The sequence below is a fragment of the Pleuronectes platessa genome, chromosome 4, assembly GCF_947347685.1.
Source record: "Pleuronectes platessa chromosome 4, fPlePla1.1, whole genome shotgun sequence".
Classification (NCBI taxonomy): domain Eukaryota; kingdom Metazoa; phylum Chordata; class Actinopteri; order Pleuronectiformes; family Pleuronectidae; genus Pleuronectes; species Pleuronectes platessa.
The window spans coordinates 7,945,358-7,966,069 of NC_070629.1; the positions used below are offsets into that span (position 1 = coordinate 7,945,358).

At 40.3% G+C, this 20,712-nt stretch overlaps 1 protein-coding gene across 2 annotated transcripts in view; it reads left to right on the forward strand.

Moving 5' to 3' along the window:
* The first annotated feature begins 1,064 nt into the window (after positions 1 to 1,064).
* The window catches only part of hk2 (hexokinase 2), a 40,385-nt gene continuing 20,737 nt past the window's right edge, over positions 1,065 to 20,712 (forward strand). Inside the window, exons 1-8 of one of the 2 annotated variants that reach the window (XM_053420549.1) lie at positions 1,065 to 1,363; positions 6,683 to 6,845; positions 7,206 to 7,354; positions 8,943 to 9,062; positions 9,316 to 9,348; positions 11,800 to 11,895; positions 12,507 to 12,606; positions 17,443 to 17,626. In XM_053420549.1, coding sequence (XP_053276524.1) covers positions 1,301 to 1,363; positions 6,683 to 6,845; positions 7,206 to 7,354; positions 8,943 to 9,062; positions 9,316 to 9,348; positions 11,800 to 11,895; positions 12,507 to 12,606; positions 17,443 to 17,626 — 908 coding nt within the window. In that variant the 5' untranslated portion in view covers positions 1,065 to 1,300. The remainder of the gene's footprint in view (positions 1,364 to 6,682; positions 6,846 to 7,205; positions 7,355 to 8,942; positions 9,063 to 9,315; positions 9,349 to 11,799; positions 11,896 to 12,506; positions 12,607 to 17,442; positions 17,627 to 20,712) is intronic. The other variant, XM_053420550.1, reaches the window with a different exon arrangement.

Below are 20,712 nucleotides of genomic sequence, written 5' to 3' on the forward strand. Positions count from 1 at the left end.
TGGAATTATAACTGGTCTGAAATCTTGAGTTTCTAATATGCCACATGCTGTGTCCTTAACAGCTTTGCAAAGGTCCTACAAGTCTACAATTGGTGTTTCCATCCAGGTTTTGGTATAATGGCTGCAAAAAGCAAGGTAAAAAAGTCAGGAGAATAATTTTTTTAATGTTAGCACTTAACTGAACAAGTTTTTATCAACATTTTCGTCCGTAGCTTTGTTGCTAGGCGACGGCTGTAACGGCGGAAAGCTGGTGACGCAAAATGTTAACCACACTGCCTCATTTTGTTCCGGTATTCGATGCGCCTGTTGGATGCTGACTTCGGCTGCGTAGACCGGGTCCTTCACAGCATGCCAAAAAGCCAAAAAGTAAAAGCCTGACAAAATAAATTCGTAAGTAAAAAAAGGAACAAATTAAATAATAAATAAGAATATAAATAAGACAAATAATAAAATATGTAACTATAATACAAGCATTTTCATTTATCTTTTCATTTATTTGCAATTTTTTTGGTAAGTACTTAATGGGAACCCTTTAAAATCAGATATTGCATACCACTACATTTTGTTTTAAATGTTGAAGCAAAGTAGGGGTAGCATTACAACAAATACTGTACCAAAAATTTTCCAAAAAAGTTACAGCTAAGAAAATCCACTTTCTTGGATACGATGTTATATTTATCTTTAGAAAATTACTCTTACAAATTAAGTTAGACATAATGAGTATTTTATGTTGTAGCTGTCTGAGATGGAGCAAACCTTAACTACAATCTAATGTTACCGTTGGGTGGTAACAAATAGCAGCATATATTTATGGATCATATTGTGTCCAACATCATAATCTGCGAAGTCACTAAATCAATAAAGCAACAAGAGTAAATTGAAAATGAATGTGTTAAAGAGAAGGGTAAATAGTTAAACCAATAGTTTCTTTACAAACTGTCAACTAAATAGTACATGGTTCACAGAGGAGTAAATTCATATTTAGTATTCTAAGGTCATTCAGTGCAGCCTCCTCCATATCCACACCGCGCCTTCCCTGCAGCCAATCAGCGCCCAGAAGTTGTGGTGACGTCATCGTGCGACCAAGTTAAGGAAGCTGGAAGTTTCTCAACAGGGCGACAGCACTTACAGCAACAGTTGTTCATTAGGAAGCTACGAGTTGTGGAGAAGAACCCGAGCGGAGGCTGACTGTATAATTGATTTAGTGTTTATTATTGTCAGAGGAAGTCGTCTTTGTCCTCTTCAGGTCGTAAGCAGGAAGACGAGCAGGGCGAAAAGTCGTCCCACATCAGTTACTAACATGCTAGCCTCCAGCCTGCTGGCTAACTACTGCACCGAGCTCCACGACGACCAGGCGCTTAAGGTGAGTACTGGTGTCAAACCCTCGGCTGGTTGGTTTGGATGTGTTGGGTGCAGGCAGGCTCCCACTGGTTGCCTGCCCGCCGCCAGGAACACATTTACAGGCTGACTTCCTTTTTGAATCATGTTCCACGTCAACTCTAACTCAGTCAACACAACCGCCCTCATTTACCTGTCACCTGTAACCGCAGCACTGTAATATCGTGTGTGTGTGTGTGTGTGTGTGTGTGTGTGTGTGTGTGTGTGTGTGTGTGTGTGTGTGTGTGTGTGTGTGTGTGTGTGTGTGTGTGTGTGTGTGTGTGTGTGTGTGTGTGTGTGTGTGTGTGTGTGTGTGTTTTAACATTTAGAAGACCTTACACAGGACGTCATGCAGCCCATGCATAAGAGTCAACATGATATTTTCACACCAAACATTTTGACATTTTATACACGTTGACTCGATGTTTATTACATTTTATTACATATTATTACATATTACAATATTAACCTTTTATTAAGACAATATCCATGCGTTGGTTGTCAGGTCCTAAATTAATTGTTCTCAAACATTGACTGTTTGTCCCTGTGTCTAGATTCCTTTCACATGAAATACAGCCACACTTTTGACAATTAAGCTTTAGGCTTTTTTTTGTTGTGTCAATTCGAGTATGAGGTACTAGATGAGAGAGTGTGTTACCACCAGAGGTAAGTGTTAAGTTAACTATACACCTGCAGTGTTGTTTATGTTGATTGTAAGCAGGGCCACTATTTCTGTACTTGGACCCTGAGCAAGAGAGCTATTCCGGCTGCTACTCGCAGGAGAGTTGGTGTTACCACCTGGGACCCTAACCCTAACCCTAACTGCTTCTCAGGTGGTTCATACAACATGTTCTCAGATGGGTGCTCTCTGTCCGCTGGTTGGAGATTGCTCACCTGTGTGTGTGCGCATGTGTCTGTGTGCGCGCGCATCTGGATGGAACTCCGCCGTGCGCGATACAGAGAGCAGAGGAGGAATCTAAACGCGCGACCACGTAGAGACAGAAATGACATGCCTTTGTGTATAGAAGGTAAATAACATAAGGCCATTCAGTTTGTTTAATAAAAAAGCAAGCTATAGACCTGTTTTATAGGAAAGGTAACCTTAAAAGGCTTTATGTTGAGATCTGGCGCTACATTTCACGAGATGTCAGAAAGAACCCAAGTAATCCATACAAAATGAAATGAAACAGGGACTAAGTCTTGAACACATGAAGAAAGGGAGGTGCAAAAAGGCATGGAAAGCCAAGACAACAGCTGAAATCTATCCTCCCCCTTGTCAGTGCAAATTAATATCAGCTGGTTTAGTCCCAACTGATGGCCTATAAAAAGGTGTATCATTGCAAAGGTGACACACAAGAAACGTCTCATGATGGGTAAAAGCAAAGAGCGCTCTCAAGACCTTCGCAACCTTGTTGTTGCAAACCATACTGATGTTATTGGTTACGGAAGGATTTCTAAACTTCTGAATGTTCCAGTGAGCACTGTTGGGGCCATAATCCAGAAGTGGAAATAACATAATTTCACCATAAACGACCAGGCGCTCCTTGCAAGATTTCTGACAGGAGTAAAAAGAATTAACAGAAGAGATGTCCAAGAGCCAAGGACCACTGTATGCACGCTCACACCACGCAAGACTCCATTGCTGAAGAAAAAGCATGTTGAAGCTTGTTTAAAGTTTGCTGCACCAAATTTAGAGAAGGCTTTGAAATACTGGGAGAATATAGTCTGGTCAGATGAGACGAAAAAAATTGAACTCTTTGGATCCCATAATACTAACCATGTTTGGAGGTCAAAAGGCACTGCACATCATCCCATAAATACCATACCAAGAGTGAGGTTTGTATGTGGGAACATCATGATGTGGGACCGTTTTTCAGCATACTGGCAAACTTCATATTTTTTATAATTGAAGGAAGGGTGAATGGAAGAATGTACCGAGACATTCTTGATAAAAATCTGCTGCCATCTACCAGGATGATGAAGATGAAACGAAGGTTGACATTTCAGGAAGAAAATGATCCCAAACAGACAGCCAAGGAAAGTCTCAATTGGTTTCAGAAAAAAGAAAATAAAGCTGCTAGAAAAGCTCAGCCAATCACCTTACTTGAATCTAATAGAAAATCTATGGAAAGAACCTAAGATCAGAGTTCATAGAAGAAGCCCACGGAATCTTCAAGATTTGAAGACTGTTTGTGTGGAAGAATAGGCCAAAATCACGTCTGAGCAATGCATTCGACTAGTATCTCCATACAGGTGGCGTATTGAAGCTGTCATTACCAACAACCAACAAAGGCTTTTGTACAGTTTTTGTCTGGTTTTCTTTGTATGTATGGATTACTTGGGACGTTATGGGGAAAACTTTATGTCAATAGCATCTTTTAGAAATATATTTACTGAGAAAAATGGCGACGTGCTCAATACTTATTTTACCCGCTGTATATGTTGGACAGGAGTCAGACCTAACAAACACTCCGCAGGCTGAATATAAGTGGCTTTTGATCATGTGGAACGAAGTAAAACGGCCATTACACAGATTGTTGACAGGTTTTTCCGTTAATGAATCGTTGTTGGAGTAGAGAATAGATAGAAAGCTGATTGATTATATGAAACAATTGCGTAGCTTATTTATGATAGTCCCAGAACCTGAGGGAAAAGTAACAGCAAAGACCCACACTCACTCGCGCACATGCTAACACACACACACACACAAATTGTGTGATCAGACACGTGCAAGCTCAAACTTCGTAAAAACAACAGACATTGTATACTTAGTCAATGTATTGAAAACTGGAGGAGATGGCGCCGCACTCGGTTTGACTTGATGTGATTGGTGCAGTGCGCAGCAGGAATGATAGAGACAAAAAAGAGCAGTAAATTACTAACAGAGCCGCTAAACGTTTTTGTGGTCCCAACATGTATGACAAAATCAAAATTTAACACTGCAAGCAGACTTAGTTGAGCTGTGACTGGCTCCCTGGGGGTCTGGGCTGGATTTGGTGGGGCTGTGCGCCTTCTCACTCAGGTTGTGGAGCTGTCCATGGTCTCTGTGTCTGTAGCCAGGTGTTTTTTTTTTTTTCTCGAATATAGATAATAAGAGGGAATAAATAAAAATGCAAATAATATTTTTCCTTTTTTGAGCTTCTGCATAGACCACTTATTGTTTGCGTTATATGTTAGCAGTTAAACCAAAGCAGAAAGACTTTAACACAGTTAAGCATTTGTTTATTAATAAGAGTGATATTGTAATCTTCATATTCAACAGTTATGGGCTCATGACTGGTGTTTGGTTCTGCCTCTTTTTAACTTCTTGCAACTAAAAACCCACAGACAGATGCAGCTTAGAGGATACTCTAATCAACACTCAGGTGCCATTGAAACGTACCATTTTGCTTTTATATGAGACTGTAACTGCAATGCATAACTATCTAATCATCATCAAATTCTGGCTTTTATGTACCTTCACTGAGCATCAATCAAACTTGTTTTCAACAAGATGCAGAATTTGGCATTAGCAATTTGTGAGTTCATTAAGCTTTTCTTGTCAACTCTGGTCTTATTCAGCTCCACCTCTTCTATTTTATTTCTGCATCTTTTCTCTTACTTTTCTTTTCTACTCTTCCTTGCGTTCATCCTCTCACATCTGGTTGTACAGTCTATGATTATAATCCAAACTATGCAATGGCGTTAAACATCATCATACCTCAGAGATCAGGGGTGACGCATAGTTAGTCATGGATAAGTTAGCTTACTGCTCAAAGCTTATGTGTGATCATCTATTTATAAAGGTCTTGTATTTAGTGATGCTGTCACTGGCCCTTGTAGCCTTACAACTGGCAGGGCCCTCTGTGAATCTTCCTAATTATTCCTGGTCTGGACAGCATGCACAGAACCAGGGTACAGAAATGATAACAATTAATTTGATGATCAGTTATGGTCATTTACTACTAATGAACAGTTTTATTAAGTATTCGGCCTGTATTTTCGAATTGCTTCATCATCATCATGCGCGATATACGTATAGCAGAAGACAGCTTGAACTGAGATAAATGGTGTTCCATGGCATGTACTATGCATTCACGTGATTCCTGTAGGGCTGGGTGATAAAACGATAAAGATAATTATCCACATATAAGTTTTCCTCGATAGAAACATGAGACATGGTCGATTCAACATCGATATAACTTATTCCATCCATGTTTTGACAGTCAACACGAACAGCCAATGATGATGAGAATAGCGCTGTGCCGTTAATTGTTTTTGTGGGTTTCCACCTTTGAATAATTATAACCAGCGCTGCTTCAGGATCAGGACAGATACACATTAAAGGTCCAGTCGTCCTGTGTCTGAGTCTCCTGTCGGAACTTCCTCCTCACTCCGTCGCTGACCTGCGCTCGCTTTAAACTATAAGAATAAACACCATCATTGATCACAAGTTATTAGGAAACATACAGTACTGACATTTACCTTGTGTTGTTTGATTCTCTCTAGAGTTTATGAGACACATACGTTTAAACCTGCCACACAACACAATATGTAACGTGACATGCACAGGCAGGACATCAGTGTTAAAGGGAGCGGAATGATCCAGAGTCATGATCCGACACCATTGATTATTTCCAAATACATCAGTTTGGACGCAACTCAGTGTTTTAACTTCATTGTTGGAGAACGAAGCAATAAATATTAATTCAGCAGGTTTTTATGAAGATCAGTTCTGCGTGTGAGTTTTGTGTTTATGCTCCACATTAACCCCAGATTTACAATATTTTAAACTTGATATTAAACAACTGCATGTACTTAAGGCACTTGGAGAGGCGGTGGACTAGTGGCAGAAAGTTGGACTATGGGCAGAGAATCCAACGGTGGTCTCTGGTTCGACTCCACGGAGTGACAACACAAAAACATACCTTGACGGACAACACCTGGATCTGTTCCCCACTGTCTAAGTGCCTACCCCACCCCACTGTCTAAGTGCTCCTGAGCAAGGCACCTTACTCCCCCAACACCTGCTCCCCGGGCGCTGTGCATGGCTGCCCACTGCTCTGTGTGTCCTCCTGTGTTCACCAGATGGGACAAAAGCAGAGAACAAATTTCCCCCATTTGCATGTCGTGTGTGTGTGCATGTGGGACCAATAAATGTATCTTCTCTTCTCTCTTCTCTCTTAAACTCTAAACCTTCTAAATGTGCAATTTGAATGTAATCTATAAAATAAAGCGACAACACATTCACTGTTTGAATTATTTACTCGGTTCTCAAATGTATGAGTTAGTAATATAATGGGTTCTCCTTTCCAAAATGGTCTAGGTGGATAAATACCTGCATCATCTTCAGCTCTCAGATGAGACTTTGATGGATTTGTCAATACGATTTCGACGAGAGATGGACAAAGGCTTGTGTAGAGACACCAACCCCACAGCTGCTGTCAAGATGCTGCCCACATTTGTGCGCTCAACCCCTGATGGAACAGGTAATGGCCCTCTCATAACAGCGACTAATTTATAAAGTGGACACCTTCAACCTGAGTTGCAGCAATTAATTCACCCATTCAGGCAGCTAACTGTAGCGTAACCTCTAAAGGTATCTACCTCTATAAAAAGTGTTATAAAAGGGTTTTGTTTCACCTTAGAGATGAAGGCCAGCTGAGCTCTCTACTGAAACCGCAGTCAGATTAGAAGCAGCTCTGAGAAGCAAAACAATGAAGAGATACGGCTCATTGCTCTTTAATGTTTTTCAGTGACTGAGTTGTGGCCAGATGAGAAATTGGGTTGAAACTTTTATAGCTTAAAAATGTAAGTATTTATGCATTGATCCTTTTGTTTCATAAAAGAACAAGGTGAATTCCTGTCCCTTGACCTTGGTGGATCCAACTTCCGAGTGCTCTTGGTCAAAGTCATGGCTGATGGCAAACAAAAGGTGGAGATGGAAAATCAAATTTATGCCATCCCTGAACACCTCATGAGAGGCAACGGGTCTGAGGTAAGAGTCATGACAGCCCTCTTTCTAATAAGAAAATATAAATGAAACACATAAATATTATAAAACTTGTTAAATACCTCTAGAAATATTGATAAATATATAAGGTGGAAAAAATTGATAAAAACTCCATAAGAGCAACAGACTCTTCCAGTTCGTACAGACATGCAGTAGTTGTCAAAGTATACATCCTGGACAAACAAAGTGAAAACATTATAGATATAGGTTGGAGGGGCATGTCTCTCTATCGGTTGGGTTGAGAGAAGAGAAAACTTTATCAAAAGGGACATTTTGTAGAGATGGTGTCTGCCTCCCGAGCCCAAACTGGGAGCTGGTTCCATAGGATAGGAGCATGATAGCTGAGTGCTCGATCTCCCATCCCTTTGTTACTGACTCTAGGAGCCACAAGTGAGTCTGCCTTTAGAGAGCCAAGTGATCTATCTTGATAATGCCGTACTGTGAGGGATTGATCTTTGAAAGCTTTGTTGTAAGAAGCAGGATTTTTCCCTCTATTCGGAATTTTACAGGGAGTAAATGCAGGGAAGGTAAAACTGAAGTAATATGATCCATTCGTCTACTTCCAGTCAGAACTCCTGTTTCAGCATTTTGGATAAACTAGAGGCTTTTCATAGACTTACTGGGATATTATGATAATAAAGAATTACCGTCACCCAATCCACTAAATGAATGAACTATTTTTTCAGCATCCTTTTAAGACAAGGTTAGACAAAGAATAGCTAATTGATTGATCAGGTTTTATTTTAGGTATGTGCAAGTATAGGCTCTTAGAACATTACCAGTGGAAATAAATTAACCTTTAATGAATTATTAAAATGTAAGTAATACAAATGCTACTAAAACGTACACCTACAAAATCCATCAGCTGAATACAAATGCCCTGTGATTTCCAAAAAGCAGAAATGATTTGCCAAGCGTCTGGGCTCAACGACTTAATCTTGCTCAGGTTAATTTTGATCATACTGTCCTCCCTCCACACTCTCCTGTTGACCTGCGCACACTTTACACATTGACAATACACACCAACACTATCGGAAGTTATTATGACACGTACAGTATTTGAAATTTGATTTGTGTTTGTTTCAGTTTACCTGCCACACACACCATGTAACGTGACATGGACAGTCAGGGTTAAAGTGAGCAAAGTGAGCAAAGTGAGCAAAGTGAGCAAAGTGATCGATAAACGCCGTTTATCGATCAACATGAATAAGAATTCAGCAGGTTATTATAAAGTGTGAGTGATTAGAAAAGAGCAGAGAGTAATGTGCCGCAATGCACCTTATAATTTTTTTGACATTTCAAATTTCTTTGGGAGAGGATTGCAGGCCCTCCCCTTCTGCAAAAAAAATATGTGGACAATGTTTAAAAAAAAAAAAATGGAAATAATTGTTAATTAATCGTAACCGAGGGTAAAAATTAAAAAAATTATTGCCAAGCCCTAGTAAAAATGCATTTCTCCAATGAAAATCCTGGAAACCAAAGTGTTAAAGTAACACACACAATGAAATAGATAATTATTACTTACTACTATATTGATGTTAAATACAAAAGTGACGTTTTCTCTCTTCTGCAGTTATTTGATCACATAGCTGATTGTCTGTCTAATTTCCTGGAAAAGATGGGCATAAAGGAAAAAAAGCTGCCTCTGGGCTTCACCTTCTCTTTTCCCTGTCAGCAGACCAAGTTGGATGAGGTAAGTGATGGAGAAGGTATTCTCTTGAATTCAAGTAATATTTGAAGCACAAGAAAAACTTTCATTATCATTTAAACTTAAAATCTGTGTAAACCCTGGTGAGTGTAATCCGACATAGTGTCAACAAAAAGAATCCAAACCCTGTCTGAATTAATCCGTCAGAAAATGTGATCTGATCATTATCTACATAAATATGTAGATAAGAAAATGTACATAAGCAAATAATAAGCAATTCTGTGTCTTTATTGAATAGATCCCTCAAACATTTACACTGTTCGTGGAAAAAGTAAGTTTAATCTTAGATTGAGTATCTGCTCAAAACCTCTTTTGGAAGCAAAAACATCACACAAGTTGCGTACGTAGCCGTATTTCTAACCTAAACAACATCCAGGGGAGAGTTTGGACAGCGTTGCTTCAGTTCCTTTTATTACTCTTAGGATGTCTGGTGGGATTGGTTCTCTGAGGTCAATCCGCAAACACATCTAACTTTTGACAACTGTTGCTTCACTCCACTCAACGAGGAGAGAGACAGGCAGAGCAGCGGGGGTCGACACATAAAGGCCGAATGAAAAGAGGGAGCATGATAGTGAACACAAAGCAGTGAAACAAAAATACAGAACTTTTGAGAAAGCCATCATAAAACTGCGCTTAATTTTAGAAATAAAAAGATATAGTTTCAGTTTCCCCCCTTCTTCTTTTTTCCTAATTACAAATATTAACAATTAAAGAGCTTTAACACTCCTTTTCTCCTTGTTCCCACTTTCTCTTGTTCAGTGAGAGAAGTAAACTCTAGCATGTGCTGCCAGGATTTACTACCTTTATAACTGGTCTAGGTCCGTATGGAAAGTCTGTTTCCAGACCATAGTCCACCTATTAGTAACCTATGCTTTAGGTGATCGTGGGCTATTTTTTCCGCTTCTGCTTGCTCTTAGGGTGAATCAATGCCTGAATAGGTGCAGCCACCTTCCGTATGTACTAGGAGGATACAATGATTTGTGTGTCCGGTTGAAATATGTTTTTTTTTCTTCCATTAATATAACCCCTAATGAAGATCTGACCATATTTCAAGCACAATTTATAGATCAACGACTATGACCTGATACCCCCACATCTTGTGTACTAGAGAGCCAGGTCCTGGCCATCCTCAGACCACAGATGAAATCTCACTGGACTCTCTACAGCTCCCCTACCAGCCTCATCTGATAGTGGATGATGCAATTATTACCTGCTGCATTGAGCCACTCACATCTGGATCAAACTAATTGCACTGTGAGAATCACATTCTTTGATTCATCCAATTCGTTCAACACCATCCAGGCAGTGCTTATGAGGTGGACACATCCACCATCTCCTGGATTAGTGACTGTCTGACCTCCTTCCTCTTCACATTGTACACCTCTGACTTTCATTAAAACTCCAAGTCATGCCACTTGCAAAATATCTGATGACTCTGCAGTGGTTAGGTGTGTAAGTGATGGGAGGAAGAGGACGGTTTCACAGCCACTGATTATACTGGGAGAGGATGTTGGCACAGAGGAGGATAACAAGTACTTGGGGGTCCACATCAACAACGGTCTGTATTTGAAAACCAATGCTGACGCTGTGTACAAGAAAGGGATAAGCAGACTCTATTTCCTGAGGAAGCGGAGATCTTTCCACGTGTGCAGAAAGATGTTGGAAATCTTGAAAAATCAGTCTGTTGTAGCCAGTGCACTGTACTTTGCTTTGGTCTACAAGGGGAGCAACAGCGGAGGCGGTGACACCAACAGACTTAACAAACAGATAAAGAAGGCTGGCTCCGTCATTGGCTGCAAACTGGACTCTTTTGAAGTGGTGGTGTAGAGGTTGCTTGTGATTGTTAATGGACAGACAGTGGAGCACTTCCTTCAGCAGATTGGTTCAGCTCCGCTGCCGCAAAGACAGATACAGGAAATCTTCAACTCCTCACCTCTGTCTCTCTACGTGAATTTAAGATAAAGAACAAACTCATTCTCATTCATCCCATGCTAAATATTACAGCATTGAAATCTACCACCTCCATGGACTTGTTAATGCTGTCTGATGTTCCATTACCTCTAATGGAAGTCGAGGCAAACTCCAGGTGTCAGGGTTGCGCCATCCCAGCTCAAATTTAATATAAGGTGTCTTGAATTTAGGTTAATTTAAGACGTCATGAACTTGGATTACGACTAGTCAGAATTCAATTGTAGATATCGGAATCTGGAATTGCCATCATAATACCATCAGTGCTGCAGCAAGCAGCTCATTCTCAGTCCCTCTCTGTAGTTATGGCCAGTGCCGGTGTGTTTCAGCCCGAAATAATAAACTTATTTTCTAAGACAGTCTTGCTTAACAGATATAGTGGCCCACTTCAGGTCAATCAAATTTCCATCCATTCCTATTGCAGTTTGTCCTTTGCAGAAATAACTGGAATATGTGTCCCATAATACTGGCAGTGAGAAATTTGTCAATTGCCTTTTGCAGGGAGTTTTCACCTTAAAAATATCTGCATATTAATTTATGTTTACATGTCAACCCAATTAATTTACATTTAGAGTGCAGCTATTTTGGGCTGGTTTACATTTCGCAGGAAACGGGAAATAGCTTTGAAGTGGATTCACACAACCATTTCACCGCAATTAAATATTAGTGGGTTACTAATCAATTATTATGACACCACATGATTAGGTTAAAATGAAATATGAGGATTTTGATTGTCTTTATTTCATATTTGCAGAGTGTTTTGATGTCTTGGACCAAAGGCTTCAAGTCCAGTGGAGTGGAGGGAAAAGATGTGGTCAGCCTTCTGAGGAAATCCATCAAAAAACGAGGGGTAATTGTACAAATGATAGTTTCAAATATGTTCCAATCTTTGTACATTTTGAAATGTGAACAAAGTGAGAGAACAGATGTTTTTGGATACAAATGACACTAGAAAGATTAGATAAACTGCATATTTGACAGGAAGGTTTGAATTCAGGCAAAAACACACGAGTTAGTTCAAAAAGTTTAACCATATCAAAAAAAGTTGGGTTGACTTCGGAGCAGAGCTAAAAATAATAGAGGACACAGAAACACGTTGACCTACTGTATACTTGATAAGAAAACATCCTAAAAAAATAACATTCCAAAAAAGTCAGATTTCTCCTTGTGCTGTCAATAACAGGTTACCTGCTTGAATAGAAGTAAAATTGAAAGAAAACGCGGTATAATGCGTTAATAATTTGCCATTATTATTTTTTATTTTTTTTATTTTATAACCTAATAAAGTATGTGCTGCTGATAAAGATAACTATTTGGGTACTTCTGTCTTTATGTTAAAGCTGTAGTTTAGATACATAAATGAAACATGGTTAGAGGTGTATCATGTCCAGATGTTCAAATGATGTGCCTTGGTCGACTGGCAGTACGTCACATCTGTGCTGATTTTATATGTCATGGCAGGACTTTGACATTGACATCGTGGCAGTGGTTAATGACACAGTGGGAACCATGATGACCTGTGGCTACGAGGACCATCACTGTGAAATTGGCCTCATTGTAGGTGAGTTTAGTCTGTGAATATGAATCATATAATGATGGTGACTAGGGCTGCAAGATATAAAGAAAAATTAATTTTTATCGTGATATCCACATGCGCAATATACTTATCGCAAAAGACTGTTTGAACTGCAATAAATGGTGTTCCATGTGCCATGCATTCAAGCTCTGCATGTTAATATAATAGTCCATTCATTTGGAGCCTTGCTGCCCTAGATAGTAAATAAAAGACATTCAGATCATTGGCAGTTTTAGAATAGAATAGAGAAAGAATAGAGAGATGCGAGGCGGCTCTGTCGAATCTCGCTCTGCCTCCTCCCGACTAAATTCTAGTGATCACGTTTTTCCCGGGTCGAGCTTAGTCAGTACTTGCGTAGCTTATTTATGAACCTGAGGTAAAAGTAACGACACAAAGCTGGCGTCTCTGACTCGCTACATTTTAAAAGTTGATTCGTTTGAAATTACGCCAAAATATCATCACTGATAATCACATAATGATCGATACTTTTCTTAATTAGTTCAATCATTTTTATTAAAAGATCATTTATCGCAGGTCATATTGTCATCGCAATCTTCAACAACGACATCACATGTTTTCCTAATATTGTGTAACTGGTGAAGCTCAGCAAATGTGAGCATTAAGGCTAATTTTACCCAGTGAGCAACAGAGGGACTGCCCAACATTTGTCTGTGTGTCACTGCCCCTGTCTGGGGACAGTGCAACTGGGCGAAACGGTGCGATTATCTAATTATTATTCCTTATTTTTTTTAATCATCTTCGTATAGGCGAGAAAGTTGTGTTTATACTCCCAGACTGCCCAGACTGGGAGCGAGGTGGGGTTTATACATACACACAGGCCCCCCCCTCACTCACACAGAGGGACACACACTGTGAGGCAGAGATAACAGGATTACAGCTCGTAATTGTGAACCCTCCGATAAGTCCACTTTATACAAACAAAATACAGTGTTACCATGACAGTCCGCCGCTCGAGAGTTTATGAGGCTGTATTAAATATAATGAAAAAAATGTTTATTAACGAAGCCAGAGTCCTTTTTATTTATTGTTTTGGTTGTGGGTGGTTTATTTATGATTTATTTGTTCAGGGTATTATTATATATTAAAATTTCAGACTGAATATTCTTAAGAATTAAAAGTTCATTGCTCTTTGGAAGGCTCTACAGCAGGGGTGTCAAACTCAAATACACAGTGGGCTGAAATTAAAAAATTACTACGAGTCAAGGGCCAGACGGGTTCAACGTTTATTGAAAACTTATTGAAAGAACCTTAGTACACATATTGAACCTAAAACTAACAAGGCCTATAGAGTATTGCCGATAAAACAACATTAATTATGAAATAAATAATTCATAAATAAATAAATAAAAGTAATAAAATAAGTTTCATTAATTGCTTATGGCTCTATCTGCAGTTTCTCCAGAGTAATTGAGGATTGGGCCTTGAGTTTGACACATGTGCTCTACAGGATTATGCTCTAATATTATTGTCAGAGCCATGAATAAGTCTAAGAAGAATAGTATTATTTTGGTTATGATACAATGTGTAATGAGTTGTTATTCATTGGTATTCGTATTTATTGTTTATTTGTTAGCATATTAATTTGGCCAGAAGAAGGTCACATAGGATATGAGCCGGGGTTATAGTTTATATGCAGTGTTTCCCGGGGGGGGGGGGGCACGGACACAAAAACTTAAAGGAATCATGATGTTAATGTGTTTCTTTTAATGATTTTGAACTTTACATTGAATTTCTGAACTGTACATTGAACTTAACTAGAATTATCCACAAAGTGTGCAGCTCCGGATGCTTTTTGATCCAGTACTTATGTTTATCGCGTCTACACGAATAGTCCAGGCAAAGTAGCGTTTTATGACCGACTAATTGTAAAAAAAAAAAAAAATTCAGCATATATCATTTCTTTGAGGTGTCCAGAACAACATACCAAAAGTCCTAAGAAATCCTAGTTGAGGAAATATGTTTAATTCTCATCAATGTGTGCCAATAAGGCCAGGCAACAATACACCCCAATGGGGCTGTTTTTTTCCTTTACTCCTATCAAAATTTAACTTTACACAATGAAAGTGCCCATGAAAAGTACAACATTTTCTTTGAAAATGAATTTGAATATGCAAATGAGCCATACACTAATCGAATATGCCCAAAATACACCAAAATAGGCTTAAGAAATGCGCGTCCCATGTGAACAGCCAGACACCTGCCCACTTGAGAAATGCGCGGCGCGGCGCTTCGGCGTCCGGTGTAATACTTACCAAGATCAGTCTTGTACATTTCCCCTATGACAGCCAAGCTGGGTCAAAACCTGTCATCCGGTGGTGACTGAACAGATACTTGTCTGGGGCAGGGCGTGCAGCACTTGGGCTTAGGGCTGAACGATTTGGGAAAATAATCTAATTGCGATTTTTCCCCAAAATATTGCGATTGCGATTTAATATGCGATTTTTTTTATTTGATCCTCTTTTCCCCCCCCAAAAAACCCCCGTAATGAATGATTTAAATATGACCAACACAATATTAGATACATATACTGTACAATATTCTTTCCCACATTTTTATTTAACTTCTCATTACAGAAACAAGAACAACAAATCGGTGTGCATTTAAGTAATTTAATCAAAGTCATTGTAAGTATAAACACAAGCCATGCACTTTTTAAAACCTATGTGCAAAATTTACCATCTTGAGAAAAACATTTTTTAAATTATAGATATGTTACTGCTCCCAAGTCGGTAACATTGCCAGTGTTGGGAAGGATACTTTCAAAACGTATTCCGTTACAGAATATAGAATACATGCCTAAAATGTAATCTGTAACGTATTCCGTTACATTAACTAATCTGAGTAACGTATTCTGAATTCTTGGATTACTTCCACATTGAATTGCATTTTATAAGTGTAGGAATGCGGCGTTGTTATAGTAAGTGAAGCAGCAGCAGTTTAAGCTCTGTGTCCGCGGATGCGGCGGGCCAGCTGGATGCGCTGGAAGGGCAGCTTGCAGATCAGTAGCTCCGTAGATTCCCGTTCATGTCTGGGTGGTCGTGCAGCAGTATAGAGGCGCCGGGCCTCAGCAGGAACACCCCCATGCTGAACACCTCCGTCTCGCAGATGTACATGTAGGTGACCGGGGGGCTCTGGAGCCGCGCCGCCCCGGAGCTCGGCTTGCTTTTCCGGGGAGCGATTTTCAGGTCTGCCGCCCGCACCGTGGTCACCGGCGAGATGAGCTCGCTCTGTGTGTCCGACACGTCGGCCGAAGACTTTGGGACCCTGTAGGTGATGCAGGCTTGCTTCGCTATCTTCTGGATCGGAGGAGTTTTGTGGTCCCGCGGCATTCTTGCTGCGGGTGAGGAGAGCATCCCAGAGCCCTACTCTCTTTCGCACGTTTTAATCGCGCACGTTGCGATTAGAAAATCGCGTTTTATCATATCGCGATTTTATCGCAAATGCAATTAATCGTTCAGCCCTACTTGGGCTCTTCTCTGTACTTGGACCCGGAGCAGGAGTGCTACTCCGGCTGCTACTCGCAGGAGAGTGGGTGTTCCCATCTTCACCAACACCATCACCATCATCCACCTGGGAGCGTTTAAAAATGCGGATATTTTTAACTGCTTCTCAGGTGGTTCATACGACATGTTTCAGATAGATGCTCTCTGTCAGCTGGTGGGAGGTTGCTCACCCGTGTGTGCGCACACGTGTCTGTGTGCGCGCATCTGGATGGAACTCCGCTGTGCACGATACAGAGAGCAGAGGAGAAATATAAACGTGCAACCATGTAGAGACAGAAATGACATGCCTTCATGTAAATAAGATAAATAACATAAGGCCATTTAGTTTGTTTAATAAAAGAGCAAGCTATAGACCTGTTTTATAGGAAAGGTAACCTTGAAATGATTTATGTTGAGATCTGGCGCTATATTAAAAAATAAAATAATAAAATAAAGAATTAACTGGAACTTCCAGGGGGGCGGGTGGTTGGATAGAGGGTGAGTGGGGACGCCGTATTTTTGGTTTATCTTCTACGTTATGTTCCGCTTGATCACTGTGATTGCTTTAAGCTATGAGTTTGTGCAAGTTTCAAAACACATCGGTTCGGTATGCAATGCAGAAAGCCCACGTTTGGAACTAATTTGTGAGCATATTGGTCCCAAATTTCGAGGGACAACATTAGCGAAGGACCAGTGCTGTAGTTTGGGTTTGTGTCAAAAGACCCTCCCTCATCATTTAAGTCCCCTGTGTGGGAACACTTCAATGTCTCAGTCAACTATAATGACTACCTGCAAAGACAAGTGGATCGTATAAAAGCCGACATTGTGAAGCTGCTATCTGATATGTAGCTGGTAGCATATTTAACATACAGACTCGTTTGAAATGGCATGACCATAGTGATGATAGTGATGTCCCACTGACTTAAGGAATAACATTATCATTGGCGAGACAAGGAAGAAACGCGTTCCGTGCAAACCCTGCTTCACGCGGCATTTAAGTTGCCTCTTGCAAATAATTCAGACCTTGTCAAAGCAATAACAAGCAACATGGGTGTTTTTTTTATAGCAGCTGATATGCGACTGTCCCTGTTGTTGAAAACGAAGGGTTCAAAGTAACACACACTGAAGTAATCGAGCCCCGTTACCAAGTTCTCTCTCGTCTGCATTTCACCCAGCAAGTTAAGCAGTGACTCTTTTAATGGAGTTTGCTTGGAGAGGGTAACAGTGACACTGGATTAAGACACTGCATTTATATGTTTTGTCATCCCTGAGAACTTAGTAATTGTTATTGTTGTGGTATCATCCTTTCCCTCAACAGGAACGGGGACCAATGCCTGCTACATGGAACAGATGAGGAACCTTGATGTGCTGGATGGTGATGAGGGGCGGATGTGTGTTAATACAGAGTGGGGTGCTTTTGGAGATGATGGTGCCTTGGAGGACCTGCGCACTGACATTGACCGAGAAATCGATGCAGGCTCTCTGAACCCTGGAAAACAGCTGTGAGTGTCTCATCTAACTTGGTTAAACATATAATATCTCTCAGAGTGGTTATGGCCTCAGTAAGTCCTCTACAGACAGACCTCTATTAGAAAGCTCTTCATGTTAGGAGACAGATTACATTTTCACATATGACCAACAATCCCTCAAAAATAGGGAATATATTTCTGAAATATCATAAAAATATTAATGACGGAGGCGACATAAACCCAACAGAGTTGATCCATATCTGACGGTGGTGACAAAAACTTAAAGATGTAGTCATTTTAGCTCTCAAATACATTGAATCAACCGATTACAAAATTAAAACAAACAAAACAATGAATATCATGTTTTATTTACATTTGAGTGTGTATATCCTTTTGACTTTGGATTCCTTTGGCCATAGGGTTTTGTATTTCAGACCAAATTGCCTGATTTTGTTCAGAAGCCAGTATTGGCTTTGCTTCCGATTCTTTTTCCTTTTCATCTGTTCTCTTTCAGTCAAATCTTCTGTTTGCGTTATATTCCTTCCTTAACTTACTGTCTCCATCTTTATTTCTCTTGTCTTCAAAATTCTTCTTTTAATCATGGCTGTCTACTGATTTTCTCTCTCCGTTTTTTTGTTGTTGATAATCTCTGTTTCTCCTTCTACATTTCTCCAGGGACAGATGTTCCAGAGCCATGCTTGATTAAAACACACAGGAATAACACTCTCAATATTAGTTATCATATTTTCCTGTACTCAATAGGGAGTGTGTCTACAGCAGGGGTCTTCAACGTTTTTCAGGCCAAGGACCCAAAACTGGTGGAGAGATGGAGCAGGGACCCCCTACTATATAAATTGTATAAAATTGTTTTTTATATTAAGCTGGGCCTAGTGCCATATATAAACATAGCTACCCTGTCATTGTGCATTCAATACTAAGCTATTCAAATATAACACAGGCTCATATAGTCATGTTTTTAATTTAAACATGTGCTAGGTACAGGGTGGCCATGCCACTGCCATTTATAAACATACATCTTGCATACAACACTGAGCTATTAAAGTAATTCACAGATTCATGTTTTAATTTTAAACATACATGTAGAAGAGATAGTGAATCCTCAAGCCATCTCTAGATGACACACATACTCCCACATCAGTGAGATGTCTGACCCTGATGGGTAGCACACAACTTATCTAATCTTGGACGGATGGAGGCTGTCAGGCAGAGGGTCAAATCAGCCTCTCAATATGTCGGATGCATGTTAATGTGTATTTAAAGACATTTAAATTTGTGGAAAAAATTGGTTAGAAAATTTTTTTACATTAAAAAATTCTAATCAACCAAACATTTCGCGACCCCCCTGCAGTACCTCCGCGGACCCCCTAGGGGTCACGGACCCCCTGTTGAAGACCTCTGGTCTACAGTATGTACCTTCACCATTATGTGTGTGTAATTACTATGTTCCCTAAACCCCTGACAGAGTTTAAGGCTATCAATTCACAAAAGCAATAGAAAAGCAGAAGATGCTGATGCCACATAATGATTATTTATATATTATTAGACTTACTAATTATCTAGAATAAGTGTTATTTATGTATTTAGTAATTTATTCCTGTGTTTATTTATTTAATTCTACTTATGTAATTTTTTTTCAGATACATACATCACAGGTTTTAACATCCGTCCTGAGAGATCCAATCACAGGTGGCCAGCATTAAGTACTTGTTTTCACATTTGCCATTAAAAATGCGTCCTCAATGTGTCTACTGTGACCACTTGTGATCGGATCTCACTTCCCCGCACTGCATGCTAATTAACACAAATGTCATTTGTATAAGTTAAGACCAAATAATGTTGTTTTTATCCAGTCTGAGTTTACAGATGTGTCCAATGTCACTGTGTGTCACCTGCTGAAAGAATACAGATACATGTGGCCCATATTGGATCTATATCCGTTCTGAGTGCATTCACACTTGTATTTAGAGCTGTCTACCTGTGATTGGTTCACAAAACATATTTTAATAATATACAATATTTTGTGGAGGATCACTAGGGTTGCAAAATTCCGGAAATATTCAAAGTTGGAAACTTTCCATGGGAATTAATGGGAATTAACAGGAAATTGTGTGGGTAATTTATACTAACTGTATTTACCTTGTCATATACAGACATAAATATATACATTTGTTTTGTCATAGGCTGATTTGAGCCCTGAGGAAACTTTGGGCACTTGACTATATGCTTCTGCATCTTTGTGTCACTTAACATAGGTCTTTGCATCGTATTTGCAAATGTACACAGCCTTTCCTTCTACATTGGCTGGGGTGAAATGTCTCCACACATGAGATAGTGCATGTGGCATTGTTCTGTAGAATAAGATGAGAAAAAAGTAGGGATGCAACGATATATCGGCCGAACATCGGTAGCGGCCGATATTCGCCTCGTTTACTGATATCGGCTTATCGGTAATAAACTTGACTTTCACCGATATCATTGGCCGATGTTCATATTTGTGGTAAAACCGCTGGGCACGTGCCGCGGCTGGGGGAGCAGTCGCTCCGTCGCCCTCCTCTCCGCGCCGCGGAGGCTCAGTGTGCGGCACCGGGAGGTCCTCAACCGGTGGCACCTCACGGCGCCGGCGCGGAAGGCGGGGAGGGGACTGGGTACGCTGTCAGCGGCGGCCACTCTGGACGCGTGTCGGGCCCTTCTCAGCTACGGCGACCGCTGGGGGAACCCTCCGGCTGGCGCCTAGCAGCTGACTGAGAACTGGTGCGGACCAGGGGAATCCGACTGTTTAATTAAAACAAGCATCGCGAAGGGCCACGGTGGGTGTTTACGCGATGTGATTTCTGCCCGACACTAAAAACAGGTAAAACTGAGGAGGGCTTGTTAAGTTATCTTGACTCGCCCAGTGTAACTTGGCGTAAAAAGTATGAGCGTAGCGTCTGTTTAAGTACTTTATTCTCATGTGCACCGGCTCTATTCATCCGTCTCATGCACAGGTAACAAGGGAATTGACAACATACGTTATACAAACAGAAGCCGTAACACATCTAATAAACGGGCAATACTGCTACCGTAAATCAATGAGAAGAGCGTTCTCTATAATGATACTT